Source organism: Artemia franciscana, chromosome 10 (genome assembly GCF_032884065.1).
Source record: "Artemia franciscana chromosome 10, ASM3288406v1, whole genome shotgun sequence".
NCBI classification, from domain to species: domain Eukaryota; kingdom Metazoa; phylum Arthropoda; class Branchiopoda; order Anostraca; family Artemiidae; genus Artemia; species Artemia franciscana.
The window spans coordinates 26,595,449-26,615,641 of NC_088872.1; the positions used below are offsets into that span (position 1 = coordinate 26,595,449).

The following is a 20,193-nucleotide window of genomic DNA, read 5'->3' on the forward strand; positions in this document are numbered from 1 at the left end:
CACCATTTGGGGGGGGGGGGGGGTTCAGGGGTGGTCAAATGATTAATTATTGTAAACTTTGAAAGCAGGTAAGATACATAATGAAATTCTCGAGTTCTGTCAAATGCCCATTTCCAAGATGATTACGCGACACGAAGTGAATCGGGGGGGGGGGGGGGCAAGATGGAGTTTATGGCCACCCCAAGATTTGGTCCAAATGGCGCCTCTGTCTAGAAGGCAATATTTTCTAAGCGTAATTATATTGTTAAGAAGTTATTGTCATATTGCGTAGATTTTACACCACCCTTTGGTCTGGCATCTCAGTCACTGGATCTTTTAACTCTTTTGAATGTTATAAAATGACCTTTTCCGTGTTGTTGCTTGATTTATGACATAAAACATACAACAGATAATTAGTTATTGAATGTTATTCGACCGACAAGCCTGTAATAAGAGCTCCCGAATTTGCTACTTTATAATGGTGATAGATGTCAATAATCATGATCGATTCAGTTTTGCATAATATTGGCTGCTTGATTGGCTTGGTTTTTATTTTGCATATATTATTGAACCTTAATTGTGATAATAACTCACGTTTTAGGTTTAAAGTTTAAGCTGTTGTCTGCATTTGTTTTTTGTATTAGTTATTGTTCAAGAACGGATTTGTGCATTACACAGGCCGTGAGCCGTTACCTTATGTTGCGGCCCGTTAAACTTTTTGCGAAAAGGCATAATATCGTAATGCCCTGAAATTATATTATATTATTTTTAGTTTTAAAGACTAGCGATTACAATTTACCGGGAGGAAACATAATTGCTTCTCATCATTTTTCAGAAAGGAGTAAACAAACATTTAAATAGAAACACATATTCAGCAACTTATACTATAGCTCTTGTTGATTGAGTCTTGTCATATAGGAAGAAAGGGTGACGGCTGAACTTCCTGGCCGCGCAATGTCCGATCTTGGACAAGGATGAAAATATTCAATAGAAATGAATGCATTTTTAACTATGTAGTTATTAAAGTTATAAAAATAAGCACTCTTGTATTACTCTTATAAAGCGTGTCTTCTCTCTAAAAAATGATTGACCATAAACCCTCTCCAACATACGAAAACCGCGCAGCATTCGACCTGATAGCAAAATTATCTTTTCCATGAAATCTCAAAATTTTACAGGTCGTCTACCGTGCATTATTGGTCTATGGGGAATGTTCTATGTTGGGACTCTACACGATCCTTTGTTACTTGCCAACTGATAATTATGTTTTATCCCAATTATGTTAGCACTTTGAGCGGATTTATTCTAGGAGCGAAGATATTGCATTCCATCTGGTTGCTCCACTATCACTAAACACCGAAGAAAAAGTGTTCACTTGATATAATTAATCAATTTTCGAGCAGTAAGACAATTTTGACACAGGTCACGATTTGACTAATTTAAAAAAATGTTTTTCAAGAAACAGTTTTTCTCAAGAAAGGAAAGACCTATGTTAAAACCTAAAACGATCAGAAATAAAGTAATATAATAGCTGAAATTTAAGACGAATAGAAGCTCAAATAAACAATCACATCAAACATAAAAATAACAGACACCAATATAGATGACTACATGAAGCATATGAAGAACAGAAATAAAAAAGAATAATCAACTCAAACTTAAAACGAACTTACATTTCCACAAGCTTATATTGGGGCTAACCTCCCCCTAAAGTTTCTAAAAGCCAGAGCTTCTTTTATGCTATAACAAACACATAGGGGTTACGAACACTGTAATTTTGTTTGTCAAAACATCAACAACAACAAAATCACGATTTTAATCGTAATTACGGGAAAGAAAAACAAGATCCTTTGGATGCTTACATTTGGTAATTTCAGTTCAATTTTATTACTTTAAAGGGACACTTTCTTTGTTTACCTTTACCTTTCGTTTTGAAAAACATTCGAACATTGATGACTATATAATACTTCGAAACAAAAGTCAGTGGAAGAAACATCAATTTTGGGGCCTTTTTTTGGGCGTTACGATTAAAAACTGCCAAATTAGTTCCGAATTAGTTTTCTGCATAGAGGTTCGGTTCACCTAGTCGAGCGATGTGTCAATGGAATTCAAGAACCAATTGGAAACACAAAATGTTTAGTCCAGTTTTTGAACGCAACGAATCATTTAGTTTTTTGGACTCAGATGATCAATACCATTCAATGCCAAGCACTCCTTTTGGTTTAGACTGGACAAAGGTATTACGAGTCCTGACCAGTCCAGAAAATAAGTTGTTGGCTTATTTGCAGACCAAACAAATTTTAATTTTCAACTTTTTTTTGTGCATAGAGGTCCCTTTGGCTCAAGCACTTGTCGATATAAGCTTTGAGCTTTTATTGTAAAAGTACTTAGACCTTCTCCAGGTGAAGCAATATTTCGATTACAAAAATCTTTTGCCCGTTCTTCGCTTACCCAAACATAAAATTAGAATTCTCCTTGCTCCTTCCTTCCCTAGTATTCCCAGAAAGCTTCATCTCAACCCCCAAGACATGGAAGACATCCTATTTTAACAACCGTGTTGCATATAATGCCTTTTGATTTGCCTCTTTGCTTAACCCTCAATAGAGTCGATGTCCTGTAGGTACAAACAGTTTTGGGTGCACCGAAAATAAAAGAAAAATTTGTCCTCTCGTCTTCTCCTCCTAAAACAAACCTTAAAAAATTGAAGTCCCCCCCCCTGTACATGTAAAGTTTCAGATTGATTTCCCAAGGTGTTCGAGACGTGTTGCGTACATGCTAATTAAAATAACCTGGGTACGTGTAGTATCTTTGTATTTCTCTTGGCCCCGCTCCCCAAATCAAATCTAGAGGTCAACTCGGCTCTTCTTATTCTCCCTGAAAGTTTCAACTTAATCCCACATGATGCAGTCGGCATCTCTGTATTCAAATGTCCCGAAAAAACACGCTTATCTAAATAGCGCCACAACCAATGCTACTTCCAGAGACAAGTGCACCCCCCCCCCTTTGCCCTCCTGTCACGAAACTTCAACAGTGACTCTTTCTCGTAATTTCTTATTTTGAACCAAAAAGTAAATATAATCATCTTTAACTTAGGTATTCAAATTAAAAAAGCGAAGTATTTGATGTCGGGTCTTAGTGTTATCTTTATATGAAACTAGCTGTTGGGGTGGCGCTTCACGCCACCCCGACACCTAGCTGGTGGGGCGCTTCGCCCCCCCCCCCCCCAAGTCCCCCCGCGCGCGTAAGTCGTTACGCGCCATATTAGTTTTTTTGTAGTTTTTACCTTTTTTAGTTTTTTTCTTCTTTTGTATTAATGCTAAAGCCAAGGTTCAAACCTGGAGCCTCTCGGACCTAGAACCTGAAACATAACGCTTTACCAACTCAGCTACTTCGACTTGAATACATTCGTTTTGAGCAGCTTCCTCGGGTGTTGCCATTGTAGGTTCTTCAGTCATTTTACAATTAGAAATTTCTCTTTCAACGGTCTTCTTACAATTAAAAATTTGTCTTTGAACGATATTCTTAAATACCTGTGTCCTGGTCGTCATTTATATTCCCTGTGTCCTGGTCGTCATTTGTGTCCCGGTATCCCAGTCTGTAATTTCTCTTTGAGTGTCCCGGTCGTTATTTATATTCCCTCTGTCCCGGTCGTCATTTGTGTCCCGGTCTGTAATTTCTCTTTGAGTGTTTTTTCTTTTTAGCATTTTTTAGTTTTTTACATTTTTTCTTTTTTCAGTTTTCTTTTTCTTCTTTATTTTTCAGCTTCACTATGAAATACATATTGCCGAACCTTTGTTTTTTTAACTAAAATCTGGTAGGTATTGATGACCTTATCCAAGTCAAAATCCCAAACCCAATCATCATCGCTATCATTTTCAGTTTTGATATGTTTTGACTCTCGCTGTCCAGGTGGATCTTCATCTTACTGCGCGGTTTTGCGTTCTTTAGCCTCAAGCCTGTTTCCTTGCTGTTCTTTTGATTCCTCGGCACGCTTTCTTTTCTGACTTTCTCTATCAGCAGCAAGTTTTTTGGCATAGACTCTTTGAGCATCTTCATCGGCTTTTGCCATTGTAAGTTCATCAGTCATTTTAAACTTAAACATTAATAGATTTCTACGTGAACATATATGTCTTATCATGACGTCACCGTCATAGCAAAAATGACGACAACTAACTTCATGACGTCAGTCGACACAGAAACATGACGTCACCTGACAGACAGACAGACAACTTATTTTTATATATATAGATATAGTAGCACACTAATAATTTGTATATTGTAAATTGCAATTGTAATTTGTATAATAAAATCAAATCTAGAGGTCAACTCGGCTCTTCTTATTCTCCCTGAAAGTTTCAACTTGATCCCACATGATACAGTCGGCATCTCTGTATTCAAATGCCCCGAAAAAAACACGTTTCTCTAAATAGTGCCACAACCAATTCTACTTCCTGAGACAAGTGCACACACCCCCTTTGCCCCCTGTCACGAAACTGTGACAGTGACTTTTTCTCGTAATTTCTTATTTTGAACCTTAAAGTAAATATAATCATCTTTAACTTAGGTATCAAACAGTTCGGGGTAACGAACTGTAGTAAGGAGCGACCCGGCTCAATAGTAACCGAAACTCCAAAAAATAGAATTTTGATACCAATAGTTACATCAAAATAATGGCATTTTAATGCTGATTTTAAATATATAACTTTCATCAAGATTAGTCTTACCTATCAAAAGTTACAAGCCTGAGAAAATTTGCCTCATTTTAGAAAATAGGGGACCCCCCCCCCTTAATGTTATACAATCTTAACGAAAATCACACCATCAGATTCAGCGTATCAGAGAACCTTACTGTAGAAGTTTCAAGCTCCTATCTACAAAAATGTGGAATTTCGCATTTTTTGCCAGAAGACAAATAACGGATGCGTGTTTATTTGTTTTTTTGTTGTTGTTTTTTTCAGAGATGATTGTATCGACCCAGTGGTACTAGAATGTCGCGAGAGGGCTCATTCTAACGGAAATTAAAAGTTCTAGTGCCCTTTTTAATTGACCAAAAAAATTGGAGGGCACCTAGGCCCCCTCCCACGCTCATTTATTTCCCCAAAGTCACCGGATCAAAATTCTGAAATAGCCATTTTATTCACCATAGTCGACAAACCTAATAACTGTGTCTTTGGGGACGACTTACTCCCCCGCAGTCCCCGTGGGAGGGGTTGCAAGTTACAAACTTTGACCTGTGTTCAAACAGTTCGTGGTAACGAACTGTAGTAAGGAGCGACCCGGCTCAATAGTAACCAAAACTCTAAAAAATGGAATTTTGATACCAATAGCTATATCAAAAGAATCGCATTTTAATGCTGGTTTTAAATATATAAGTTTCATCAAGTTTAGTCTTACCCATCAAAAGGTACGAGCCTGAGAAAATTTGCGTTGTTTTAGAAAATAGGGGGAAACACCCCCTAAAAGTCATAGAATCTTAACGAAAATCACACCATCAGATTCAGCGTATCAGAGAACTCTATTGTAGAAGTTTCGAGCTCCTATCTACAAAAATGTGGAATTTTGCATTTTTTGCCAGAAGGCAGATCACGGATGCGTGTTTGTTTGTTTTTTTTTCCCAGGGGTGATCGTATCGACCCAGTTGTCCTAGAATGTTGGAAGAGGGCTCATTCTAACGGAAATGAAAAGTTCTAGTGCCCTTTTTAAGTGACCAAAAAAATTGGAGGGCACCTAGGCCCCCTCCCACGCTAATTATTTTCCCAAAGTCAACGGATCAAAATTCTGAGATAGCCATTTTATTCAGCGTAGTCGAAAAACCTTATAACTATGTCTTTGGGGACGACTTACTCCCCCACAGTCCCCGTGGGAGGGGCAACAAGTTACAAACTTTGACCTGTGCTTACATATAGTAATGGTTATTGGGAAGTATACAGGCGTTTTCAGGAGGATTTTTTTGGTTGGGGGAGGGGTTGAGAAGAGGGGGATATGCTGGGGGAACTTTCCATCGAGATTTTATCATGGGAGAAGAAAACTTCCATGAAGGGAGAGCAGGATTTACTAGCATTATTTAAAAAAAAAAAAAAAATAAATGTGAAAAAGCTTTTTCAGCTGGAAGTAAGGAACAGCAATAAAACTTAAAACAAACAGAAATTATTACCCATATAAGGGGCTCACCTCCTTATGATACCTAGCTCTTTACGCTAAAGTATTTTTAGTAATTTCAACTATTTATTCTACGGCTTTTGTGATTCAGGGGTCATTCTTAATGAATTGGGATATAATTTAAGCTTTAGTGTAAAGAGCGAGGTACTGACGATGGGGCGAATCCCCTCATATATGTAATAAAAACATGAGAATACAAAAGTTCTTTACGTAAGCTAATTTATAAGTTACGTAAATCTTTTACCAATAAAAAGATTCGTAAAAAATTAAAAGTTCTAGTTGCCTTTTTAATTAACCAAAAAATCGGAGGGCAACTAGGCTTCGCCCCCGCTCTTTTTTTCTCAAAATCATTCGATCAAAATTATGTGAAAGCCATTTAGCCCCCCCCCCAAAAAAAAAAATATGCAAATTTCGTTTTGATTATTCCTCTGCGGAGAGCCAAAATCAAAACATGCATTGATTCAAAAACGTTCAGAAATTAAATAAAAAAAAACGAGTTTTTTTAACTGAAAGTAAGGAGCGACATTAAAAGTTAAAACGCACAGAAATTACTTCGTATATGAAAGAGGCTGCTTCCTCATCAACGCCTCGCTCTTTACGCTAAAGTTTTTTACTGTTTTAAAAAGAATAATTGAGAGAAAGAGTCAAACTTTAGCGTAAAGAGCGGGGCGTTGATGAGGAAGCAGCCTCTTTCATATACGAAGTAATTTCTGTGCGTTTTAAGTTTTAATGTCGCTCCTTACTTTCAGTTAAAAAAAACTCGTTTTTTTTTATTTAATTACATATAGTAATGGTTACTGGGAAGTGTACGGAAGTTTTCAGGGGTATTTTTTTGGTTTGGGAGGGAGAGTTGAGGTGGGGGGTTACGTGGGAGGATCTTTACATGGAAAAACTTCTCATGGGGGAAGAGACTTTCAATGAAGGGGGCGCAGGATTTTTTAGCATTATTTAAAAGAACAATGAAAAAATAAATATGAAAAGTTTTTTTCTGCTGAAAGTGAGGAGCAGCATTAAAACTTAAAACGAGCAGAAATTATTGCGCATATGAGGGGTTTACCTCCTCGTAATACCTCGCTCTTTACGCTAAAGTATTTTTAGTAATTTCAACTATTTATTCTACGGCCTTTGTGATTCAATGGTCATTCTTAAGGAATTGCAAATTTCGTTTTAATTATTTATGTACGGAGAGCCAAGATCAAAACATGCATTAATTAAAAAACGTCCAGAAATTGAATATAAAAAAAAAACAAGTTTTTTTAAATGAAAGTAAGGAGCGACATTAAAACTTAAAACGAACAGAAATTACTGCGTATATGAAAGGGGCTTTTCCTCCTCAACGCCCCGCTCCTTACGCTAAAGGTTTTTTACTGTTTTAAGAAGTAGAGTTAAGAGAAAGAGTCAAACTTTAGCGTAAAGAGCGGGGCGTTGAGGAGGAAAAGCCCTTTCATATACGGAGTAATTTCTGTTTGTTTTAAGTTTTAATTTCGCTCCTTACTTTCATTTAAAAAAACTTGTTTTTTTTTATTTAATTCAAATTAAAGAAGCGAAGTATTTGATGTCGGGCCTTAGTGTTATCTTTATATGAAATATAGTAACACACTAATAATTTGTTATCTTTGACTCTAGTAAGTGATAAATGCATAAGAAGAATCAGTTACTTTTACTGCATGCAATATTGATGTTGTTTGGTTATTGCTCGTATTGGCTTGTAAGCTTCTCTATTATTTTTTGCTGATCTGCCGTTACAAATTTTGGAGCTGTATCTAGAACGCGAAATGATTGTTGGATGATGGCGTAGCTGCATCTTGACAGCTTTCTTTTCTTACCTTAACAGGCAGAGGCAGAGAGCCACTAGTTGGCACCCCCCCTCAGTTGAAATACAGGTTTTTCAAAAGTCTTGTCAAAACTAAGATAGATCGGCATAGTTCAAGCATCCACAGAATCAGATCAGTTTTCTTTAGTATACCATTGCTTTACTATGGTACTATATGGCTCATTTTTCACTTGGTCATTTTCCCTTAATTTCGGAAAATCGGCTCCAAATCCCCCCCCCACCAAGATTATGACTCATTATGCCCCTGACCCTAGCCCATCTTTGTTTATGGATTTAGTTATTATGTCGCTATTTTTCTTCTCTTATTTTTCACTAAAACCCATCTTTGTTTATGGATTTAGTTATTATGTCGCTATTTTTCTTCTCTTTTTTGAGCTCTGTTTCTATTAAAGTTTTTCTGAATTTAGTATTTGCAAATCCCTTTTCAAAACTGTTAAGAGAAATGTATGATTTAGAATAGACAAAGCTGGTGCTAGAAATGGCGAAAAAAGGAATTACAACTAATTACTTTCATGATGGTTAATAGTATGTTTGATATATATTTACTTTACTTTAAGGAATGTCAAGAATATAGCACTGAGATGTTTGTCTTTGTTTTTACCAATTCTGAATTTAAGATTTGGAATAATAATAATAATTTTTGCTTTAAACCCGAAAGCAAAGATTATTATATTTATTGTTTTTTGATCAGTTTGACAAGCGTTCATCAAAAGTGTACTATTATATAATAAATCAAGAGCCTTCGCCTGTTAAGTCAGTGTTATCAAAGTCGGTTGACCATGCTTCAGAAACACTAGAGATTTTGTTGCTCGTCTTGCCTAATAGTGGAATTAGTAATTACTTTGCTTCTGGCGCCTATTCTGTTGCCAAAAGCCCTAAAAAACGTATTCCATGGTCTTCATTCTGCTACTGCAAAAAGACCAGAAATAATTACAATAACGGGAGTTTAGGTCGATAAAACTAAGGAAAACAGATCCAAGTCATTGACAGATCCAGTGTCAGATCCAGTGTCATTGGGGGGGGGGGACCGGAAATCTTGGAAAACGCTAAAAGCGGAGAGATCAGGATGAAACTTGGCGGAAAGAATAAGCACAAGTCCAAGGTAGGTGGCTGACATAACCAGACCGGATCCGCTCTCTTTGGTGGAGTTGGGGGGGGGGAGTATTTCGGAAAAAATTAGGTATTTGTAACTTACGAACGGGTGATCAGATCTTAATGAAATTTGATATCTAAAAGGATATTGTACTTTAGAACTCTCATTTTAAATTCCGACAAGATCCGGTGATATTGGGGGGAGTTGGAGAGGGAACCAGGAATCTTGGAAAATGCTTATAAATGTCGCAGATATGTGATTGACGTAACCGGACTGGATCCGCTCTCTTTGGGGGAGTTTGGAGGTGGGGTTCAGTGCTTTGGCGAGTTTGGTGCTTCTGGACGTGCTAGGACGTTGAAAATTGGAAGGCATGTCAGGGAGCTGCAGAAATTGACTTGATAAAGTTGTTTTCCCCGATTCGACTATCTGGGGGGCTGAAGGGAGAGGAAAAATTAGAAAAATAGGTATTTTTAACTTACGTGTGGGTAATCGGATCTTAATGAATTTTGATATTTAGAAGGACCTCGGGACTCAGAGCTCTTATTTTAAATCCTGACCGGTATTAAGCCTCTGGTTTTCCTTTTAAAGCAATCTATTGATTCTTAGAATTTTGCTAGAGCTCATACCATATGAGCTCTTGGCTCTTGGCTCTTCCGACATCGTCACAAGTGCCATATGAGCTCTTAGCTCTTGTTTATTTTATGTTTTCTTTGATGTCTAGTGTTATCTTTCTTTCAGGTTCAGTTTTATTTGAATAATAATGAAACTGATAGACAGGGTATAGACACACGTCTATACCCTACTACAATCCAATCACCTTTAATTTATTTTACATTTTCTTCCAAGTCTAATTTTATCTTCCTTTCGAATCTGATTTTATTCTAACGATAATGGAAGGTGGTCCCCTCCCTCTAAGAAAGGATCATTATGCATGTCCACTGCTCACTTACACTGTTTTAACTAACTGACAAATTCAACGGAAAAAAAATTGTCCTTATTGCACAATTTATTCCTTTCGAGTCATTCTGACGAAATTCAAGCCTCTCAATTAAATACTAAAAATTCTGCAACGGGGAAGTCACCATATATATATAAGAAAACAGCATGTGTTCAACACATTATCCCTCCATTCATATCTTAATCCACTAAAACACCATAAAGCCAGAAATTAACACACTCTGATCCATTGAAGAAATTTAATATGGCGAATATTAAACCTCTCGAGTCAATAAGGGAAGCTAAAAAATGAGAAAACCCAGCAACATTAAATTCAGTAAAATTCAATTTACGCATATGAAAATGCTGTGTGTCCAAGGAGTTTGATTTCTTTTCGAATCAGTATTACGAAACTCGACCCTCACGTGTCAAGTGGGAAACTTAACAAGGGTAAAGTCAAAGCACCTGAATTCTAGAACTAATCTCTTCATGCCTCAAGAATCACAGCTTTTTTTCAAAATCCCACAATTTTTCAAGTTATTTTCATAATTTGACAAAGCAAAGCCTTCGCATTCATGGGATCTTAACAGGAGAGTAATGCCTTAATTCATATTTTCACAATTCTCATTTCGTTTTTCACCACAAAACCTTTTCTTTTCAAGAAACTCAGCAAATTTCTCATTTTCTTTCTTCTTATCGTTAGAATTTTCAGATTCCTCTATAACTGAACCTTTCAAATTTCAAGATCCGTGCCCTTTTTCAATATTTCTGAGTTCTTATTTCAATTTTTGATGACAAGCCCCTTTCCAATTCAAGAATCGTAAACAAATTTTACATTTTCCTACTTCGAAAGAATTTTGAATTTATAGATCTGTATAACTAATCTATTCATATTTCAAGAATAAATTCTTTTTTGTAGTTCCACAATTCTTCGTTATTTTCCCAATTTGACAACACTGGTTTTTGTATTTAAAGAATCTTAACAAATTTCACTTTTCAATATTATCGCACCTTTTTTCAAAATTTCATATTTCTTATTTTGATTTTTTACGACAAAACTCTAACCTATTAAGAATCTTAACAAATTTCGCATCTTTACACTATTCTTAACGTCACCGCAGAAAGCTTTCTCCAGAATTTCAAGAATCTGAAAAACGTTATATTTCTAGAGTCAATGCGGGAAGCTCAGCAAAGATAAACTCAGCAAAATCCAACGTAAATATGCGATGACAGCATATACTAAAAAAAAAAAAATCTCTTAACACATATCATAACCTAGAAAAAACATAAAATCTGAAATTAACACACCACAATCCATTAAAGGAACCTAATATGGTGAAATCGCGTGAACCAAAAATATGTGAAGAAAAAAAAAGTCAGAATTTTTGGAAAAAATACAAAAAGACAAAATTACTTAAAAAAAACTTGAAAATAGTGGAAACTTTAGCACGCAAATCAAAAAAGAAGAAATTGCTTGAACAAAAATACGAAATTGCTTGAACAATAGTTAGAAATGGCGAGAACTGAGAAAAAAAAATAATAATTTGAAAACAAATTTGAAAATACAAGATTACTTGAAAAAAAGAAAATTGTGAAAACTTTGGAACAAAAGGAAGAAATTACTTAAACAATAATATAAAAAGATAAAACCATTTCAACAAAAAACTAAAGACATTGTTACTTGAGCAAAAACGTGGGAAAGACAAAATTACTTCAAAAAACTTGAAAAATGCGAAACTACTTGAATAAAATTGAAAAAACACGAAATTAATTGATAAAAAATTGAAAAAGGCGAAATTAATTGATAAACAATTGAAAAAGACGAAATTACCTGAACAAAAATTTGAAAAAGATGAAATTTTATGAGCAAACACTGAAAGTGGAAAAAACTTTTTGATGAAAAATGAAAGTCAGAAAACTTTACGACAAAGATTGAAAACCTGTGCGCTTCCACCACAAAATTGGGAATCTTTGAAATCTTTGCGACACAAATCGAACAAAAACAAAATAAGCTGGACAAATATTGAAAATCTCTGAAACCATTTTGACATATATTGAAAATCAATCATTTTCTTTGACACAACCCGACTTTATTCGTTGAATATGTGTGTTCTTACATGATTTTAGAGTTACACTTGTCAAACAGTAGAAAATTTAAATTAGGAGTGCTTAATTTAAAAGTCAAATTTCAGCAATAATTTGTTCCGTAGGGATATTGCAATTTTTTTGCCTCTTTGGTTGAATTTACATGGTCTAGTTAGATGAAGATTTTTTTTTGGTGACTCTACATTGAATAGTAGCATGACCTGGGTCACATTGCATAAAGAGGGGTAGTTTGAGTTGCTAGAAAATAAGACTTTTAATCGTTGTGGTGGGAAAGAAGGCTGAAAATCAAAGAACTCCAACCCCACTTGCAGATGTCTAATGCTTTGGCATTGTTATGCCCCTTCAAAATCTGTCCTGTCTAAATGACCAGAAATGATCATGCAATCAATTATAAAAGGATTTCTTTTATAGTTGGAATTTTACTCTGGTGTGTCTGAGAGTACTGCTGTTATTGTTACTATTATTTTATTTGGTTTGATTATTTAAAAATATAGCCGCAGTTCCACAACCATAACCGTTAAAACTTTAGTTATAAAATATTATAAAAAGTAGTTATAAAATAAAATAGCAGTTATAAAATATAAAATGAAATATCAGTTATAAAAAGAGCTATAAAAATATTACAAAATATAAGAGTTAGAGTTAGAGTCGTCTCTTTGAAAATCAAAGATTTGCGAATCGAAACTACAAACATTCTAGAAGTTATCGTTGGTGTCTTGGTTTTTGTAGTTTTACAGTCTTGGTAAAAATTATCTTACTAATGGTGTACGAAATAATTTCATAGAACTTATTCTTCTTTCTTTGTGATTTAGGTTTATATTTATTTTTTTGATTTGTCTCTGCTAATTTAGCCTTGAACACCGCAAAAATAGGTGATGGTCAATCTGAACCCGCGTTATGTAAGTCTATATTCTTTCTTTTTACTTCTTTTTTTTACTGAGTTTATTGGCTTTTTAACTCATTTCAGATTTATCACGGCGCGTCGATACGGTCAAAGAGGAAAATATGTGTTTGAAGTCTGAGAATCAAGTACTCGGCCAGTATATAGAAAATCTCATGTCAGCTTCCTCTGTTTTCCAGTCTACTACACCCAAACCAAGAAATCTAAAAATGTAGCTAACTTAATGTCTTATTATTGTGAGATTTGCACCATTATTTTTTATTGCAATGCTTTTCATAGTTCGTTCACTCTAGGTGATTTTATATATTTTATCGCCACGGCTTTTGTCCGCCACGTTTGATTGCAAGTAAACTATGAAAGTTTAAACAATGTCCTCGCAATTAAATAATTTTGTTTCTTTTCGGCTGTGGGTATTAAATATATACTAAAATAACTATTTGGACTGTGAAAAATTAGGCTACTTTAAATAAATAGTATTTTTATTGCTTTACGCTCTATGAGCTTAGTTCAAATAGCTTACGTTTTTTAATGCACCAAACCCAAACTAGGAAGATATTCGTAGTTGCTGTCACGATTCTGCTATACTATGCTCGATTATGTTGTAATTCAAAAAGGGGTGCAGACTAATTTACATTGAAGAATGTAATTGCATAACACTCGGTCAAAACATTAGTTACACCGGCAAAATCATCTGTGTGTAGAATTAGTTATTTTACTAGACCAGTTATAATGTTAGGATGCCTTAAAATAACATAATTAATTTTATGTAGGACCATGGGTGGACAAAAAAAGACTATGGGCTGATGTCTTTTTTTCAAAGTCCCATAAATATTTTTTTTCGCAAGAAGTCTGATTTTAAGACCAGGGGTGCACAAAAAGATACTATGCCAATCTTCTTTTTTTTAGAACAATTTTATTAGAAATAAACATTTCTTAACAATAGCACAACATAAGCTAAGCTTGCAAGGCTGTGCTAAATTCAAGGAGAATAAAGAGAGAATATGGAAAATGAGAGAATTTGGAGAATGAGACCATATACCGAAACCAACAACAATAAAAAAACATAAAAAATACATTACCTTGCGTTACCCCAAGACAACAAACAATAACTACCAAAAAAATACATGAATATTACAAATGAATAACCTATGGCAAATTTATTTTAATTAATCTGTTTCAAAAGTATACCTACCGAGCAACTCCACACGTAATTCAGACTTAAACTGGCCAAAGCTACCTATTTCCTTGATATCTATACTCAGTTTATTCCAGAGTTTTGAAGCTCTGTAAATAAGTGAGAAAGAAGACCTACTTGAAACTAATCGAGGAACCTAATCACTAATTTGCGGAAGTTCTATAAATGTTTTGTTTTGTTTTTTTGTCGCAAGTTGCTCAACAAAGAGAAGGCTTCAAGAAGTTGCAAAAAGACGGCAAAAAAAGGAAAGGAATAAAGCCTTGCTTTATTTTAGTATATTTTATGGGGTGTAGTCAGTATTGACTGAACCGCGCAGTCGATTGACTTTTATAGCAAATAGCAACAAGCTTAAAAATAAAAGGTCCAAAAGGGAAACTGGAGACATAAAAAAATGGAAGAAAAACTTGTATAAGATTTAATCGAAGTATCAAGGATTTACCTCCAAGTTTTTGAGTCTGATTAAACAAACGAGCGTTAAAATTTATGTATGTGCTTATTTTTGTTTGTAGAATTCATTAAATATTTATTTCTTCTGTATTCTATTGATAAAACTTCAGAGCTGAAAAGGACGAAATTTTAAATCTTTAATTTGTTGCAATCGTTTACTTCACATTCCAATAGTTTTTTTGTGACTGCAGTGTGACTATTAGTGGACCGCGTAAAGCTCGAAAGCTTTACTTTGTGTAGTACAATTACCCAGATGGGAACTGTGACAGAGAAGTTTTGCTACGCATAGCGTATGCAGGTGGAGGATTTTCTCAGCTGAAGAATATTTGGAGATGCGGATACTACTCTCAGAAGTTGAAATTGCGATTGTTTAGGAGTAATGTACTTTTATATGGATGAAAGTCCAAGAGCCTTTCAAAGAATGCTGAGAAAAGACTACTTGGCTTCAAGAATAATTGCCTGTATAGAATCTTTACGGTACGTTGGACTGATAAAGTAACAAATGCCCGAAAAATCATACCGAAAAACCATTTTCGGGATCATACCGAAAAACATTGGTGACCGACGAGATCAGAATGAGAAGACGGAAGTATTGGGAGCATATGACCGCATGAGTGAAGGACGCCTCCCACATGATTTATGGTTGTGCACCCCACCCGGCATTCGAAGGAGTGGAAGACAACGCAGCACATTTAGTAGATCCCTGGAAAAATTGGCAGCGAGTCTCCAAACCACTTTGAATGAAATTTGGTCTTTGGCACAAGATCGGTCAAGTCAGAGGTCAACCGTCGCTCCCCTATGCGCCCCCAGGCGTAGGAGGATGTAAGTAAGTAAAGTAAGTATGGCTAACCTAAATAGTTGACAGATTATTTAAACTTACCTTTGCTCTGAACTAAATCTCTACAAAAACACAAGGAAGTTCTGAGTTTGAACAAGAGGTCCTTTGATATCTGTTTTTCTTATTTTTATCTTAGTTGAACGTACCTTTTCGCAAAGAGGGAAAACCAGGATGTTCTCCGAGATTAGTTTGAAGATGTCCTAGAAAATTCGTGGAGAAAATATCTTTTAGGTCCGTGTATTAGAGTGCAAGAAATTGTGGGTATTCCAATTTCATCCTCCAAAACGTCCAGGCCATGTAAAATTGAGTGTGAGAATATTAGGATACTACAGTTGTCATGGAAGGTTTATCGAATGCTAAGTTTTGGGTCAATCATGCAACCAGTGGTAATGTAACAGTATTAGATATGACAAAATATTTTGTGGGTTGAAATTTTGACACAATCGAAATTTGATGGCTGCAAAACTTAGAATAGGTTGGGTTAAAATAACTGTTTCACAAACAGATGCAAAATAGAATTTTTAGTCTTCAAAAAAGTAAATGCCTGAACTGCCCTCTGTGTGGGTAGGCCTGATAGGCAGATAGTACAAAAATGGGGAGGGGGATAAAATACCTGGGTTCCAAGCTTCAAAATACTTCATCCAATATTTTTAGCGTGGAGATTTCTGGTTGATTGCTAAGAACTTAAATTGGAAAATATTTTGCTTTTTCTTATTTTATTTTTTTTTTTTACTTTCTATAGTTGATGCTATTTTTTAGTAGAAGATTCGTTAAAAAATACTTGCTACCATTTTGTTTGTAATTAATAAAAAAAAATGCACAGTTCAATTACAAAAGACCATACAACACCGCCTGAATTCCTGTCATCCGTTTTCTAGTTGAAGCTTAACGAATGGATTGCACCATGCTGTATGCGTTTCGAGAAAAATCTGGTTTTAACCCTAAAAATAATTATGACAGAATACAGGATAATTTTACTGAACATAAGGCCATTTTCACATAAGATGGGAGGGTTTTGCAGTTTTGAATGTAAATGAATAGACAAAAATGCGGGTAAACTCTTCACAATTTCTAATATTCTAATTGTCTGATTAGTTATGAATGAAATATGACATATTTTATTTTCATTATCTAATTTTAGAATTGGGATCTAAACAAATACTATCATGGTTGCAGCAGTAGCTGTGGCCTAGTAAAGAGCGCACGGCCCATAGTAACCGAAATTAAAAAGCGACTTTTGAAAAGCTTGACTAGGACGGAAATTTTCCATTTAGTTTTATTAGGAAATGGTACTTTTCATTCAAGTATACCTAAAATTTGTAGTTATGAGAACCAATCTTGAGAATTTCGAGAAAGAACGTAAAACCTGAAAGCTTAAAATCCCGCACCTGCTGATATCCAGACACCTTTTTTAAATTTTGAATAGACGTTATCCCAAAAATATTGATAAGCTATAACAACTTGAAAGCTCCTCGTGGATAACCGTTGGAATATCCCTTATGCTACCCAGTTTTTTAATTACATTAGTCAACATTACATCCTCAACATGAGTGGAAGTGACTTTCTTTTAGGAATGGAGGATCCGAGTTCAGTCTGCTTGTGGTAACTATAATTTCAATTGAAATAATCAAAAACCAAATTGTGAGATAAATTGAACTGATATCATTAGCTGATCCAAATTCTTTCAGTAAATTCTTTTATTGTTGCAAAGTTAGCAGATTCAGATCGTACATCGTGTTTGCGAATGAAAAATTTTTTTTATTAAAAATAACCCAATAATTTGTTAAAAAGACATGATATATAATTGATAATATTTTCGTGATTACATTACCAGAACAAAGTCTAATGTTGCCTCTTTGTTTGCTCATGAAAAATCTATAAAGCAAGTTTGTAACCGAGGCATATTGGTAACATCTGATGCAGGCCCCTGTTGCAGTTAGTAGAGTAGCACTATAGCTTGTCTTAACAGTCATGTGTTGATCCTTTGGAGTGATAGCAGGTGATTTTCAGATGCACCATCATAGAGACGGTCACTTAATACGGGACTTCCCTCTTAACGCATTAGTGCATATCATAGGTTGTGCTAAGAGTAGAACCTCAAGCCTTCAATGTATTATTATTGTTTTTATTTCTCTGGTAACTTTGTATAGAAGGAACGGTTTTGGGGACTTGGAGCTCTTTGCATTGATTTTGCCAGGAAATAGGCGAAAAAACTTTTTGTCCCTAACCGTGTGATGATGACATCTTTAAGTTCGTATACAGCATATATGAACTTAGGCAATGGCAAGTAGACTTTAGCTGTACCTAGAATTTTACTTTACGTCGGTTTGTATCACGTCTTGAAAGTCATTAGCCAAAAGCTAATAGCAATAAGAAAGCGGAACTTCTAGATGAGTAATTAGAAAACATCGAAAATAAATTTGTAAAATTTTCTGGGAAAGCCTTTTGCGCTTAATCAGGGATATAATCTTCATCTCCATACCGAATTTTTAATTTTCAGATAGGTTGCTTTTGATGATTATGGTGGTTTTAGGCTATGATTATGGTGTTTTTATGAATTTATACCTTATCCTTGTATGAAAAGAATTGTTTAAGTATGAAATAATATACATTATTCAACTTAGGCAACTTGCTATGCATCACGCTGCATTTGTTAATAAGATTCAAATACAGTCAATTTCTTGAACACAAATGAAACAGTTTTATCTGGGAAAAGAGCCGAAATGAGAAAAAGAATACCACCTATGGTGTTCTAATTGGCTTTATGTAGTATTTTTTGTTGTGAAGCTTAGATTCTCCATCATCCCCTACAAGCTATCACCGTTACTTGTTAAAAATAACAAGAATAAATTATCTACTTTACTTTCCAATAAGTGATTCCATTTATAACGCCAAAATGAAATCCTTTTTGAGAGAGAAGAGGCATTTTTTGATATGATATTTTATTGTAGTGAACAACTCCTCATAGTTTAAGTTTAACCCTAATTAGGCAAGTGGAAAAAAGTAAAAACTAAATTGTACTCCCTGTAAAAAGAAAGAAAAAATTCTTAGGTTATAACAACCAATAAGTTAATCACAAAACTAAGAATGAGGTTAGCATTTATTAAAACATATTGGTATTTCCATAACGATGCATATACTGCACAAAATTATGTACGGTGAACATATTGCGTCGTTAGGAGTTATTAGACGGGTTTGCGTGCATTTCTTTGCATGCAAACTATATAATTTGCCTCAAGCCATGTCACAAAACTTAAAAGTGGAATTTTAATTTAAAAATGGAATTCTATCGATGGAGATATGTCTAGATTAATGTGTTTTATATAGAAACGTGTGGGCTGTGTATCTATCCTGATTCAGAACACTGTATTTGTCATCATTTCTGTATAACCTTGCAACTTCAAACTGTAAGTTGTCAGAAAAGGAGTTGCGCTTATTTTATTTTGATTTTGGACGATCGTATGGTTTTATAGAATTTATATAACTAATTGGTTTTTAAGGTCATCTATACCACCATGACTTATTACTAATCGATGCCTTATTGACACATATTGTTTTAAGGATTTGTAGCTACCAGAGATCGAGATAAACGGGAAAGTCAATCGGATTGAACCATTAATTGACATCAAGATAATTTGTATATTAATCTAAGAAACTTGAAAATTACACTGTTTCATACATATTCTATCTTCTTTTTAAAATGGATTTGTTTAATAGCTTGCAGATTATTATTACTTGTATTGCACTAGCTCAGCACTAACTGTCATTTCTTGTGAGATATGTGATTAGAAGGTTGGTCGGCTCATCTTAATACAGTGTTTACACTGCAGCTATAAACTGGTGTTTTCGTGCTTGTGTGAATTATATTCTGTCGCAGGAGCTATTATCCCAGCTGGAAGTTCTTAAGACTATTAAAGCACTTCATTCGAAGGACCTCTTAGTCAACCGTAAAGTAAAATATTGTTCGCTTAATTAAAGACTACTTTAAATAGCTTTACCGTTTCACTGGTATCTGATTTATTGAATAATAACTCTTATTTCGTATCATCAGTGCCATATTATTTTTCCAAGATATTGCTTATTCAGCACGACATAGTAAAGAAAAAATTCTCATGAAGAGCGCTTAAAAAGGAACCTGAAATAAGAATGAAAATATGATATAAATATGAAGGCTTCCTGCTGACATTCTCCCTCTAGTACTGGGCTCTCTTCCAGGTCAGTTCTATACATCATGTCAACAAATAAGTAACCAAAGGAGGCCACAAGATATAAGTTGGGTGTATTTCTTTTATGATTTATATAAATACTTCTCATATATATATATATATATATATATATATATATATATATATATATATATATATATATATATATATCTATATATATAAAAATAAGTTGTCTGTGGATGGATGGATGGATGGATGTGTCAGGTGACGTCACCTGAAAAAACTGGATCAGGTGACGTCAAAACTGAAAAAACTAAAAAAAGGCAAAAACTACAAAAAAAACTAAAAACTAATAAAAAAAATAAAAAAGCTAAAAAACTAAAAAAACTATAAAGGTAAAAACCAATAAAAAACTAAAAAAAAAACTGAAAAAACTAAAAAAGGCAAAAACTACAAAAAAAACTAAAAACTAATAAAAAAAGTAAAAAAGCTAAAAAACTAAAAAAACTAAAAAAAGGTAAAAAACTAAAAAAAATAAA

The 20,193-nt window shown here is 34.5% G+C and overlaps 1 protein-coding gene across 3 annotated transcripts in view; it reads left to right on the top strand.

Moving 5' to 3' along the window:
• Window positions 1–14,740, top strand: part of LOC136031997 (short coiled-coil protein B-like) — a 59,662-nt gene extending 44,922 nt beyond the window's left edge. For all 3 annotated transcript variants that reach the window (XM_065712061.1, XM_065712059.1, XM_065712060.1), the window contains one exon: window positions 13,075–14,740. In XM_065712061.1, coding sequence (XP_065568133.1) covers window positions 13,075–13,223 — 149 coding nt within the window. In that variant the 3' untranslated portion in view covers window positions 13,224–14,740. The remainder of the gene's footprint in view (window positions 1–13,074) is intronic.
• Window positions 14,741–20,193: the final 5,453 nt, after the last annotated feature.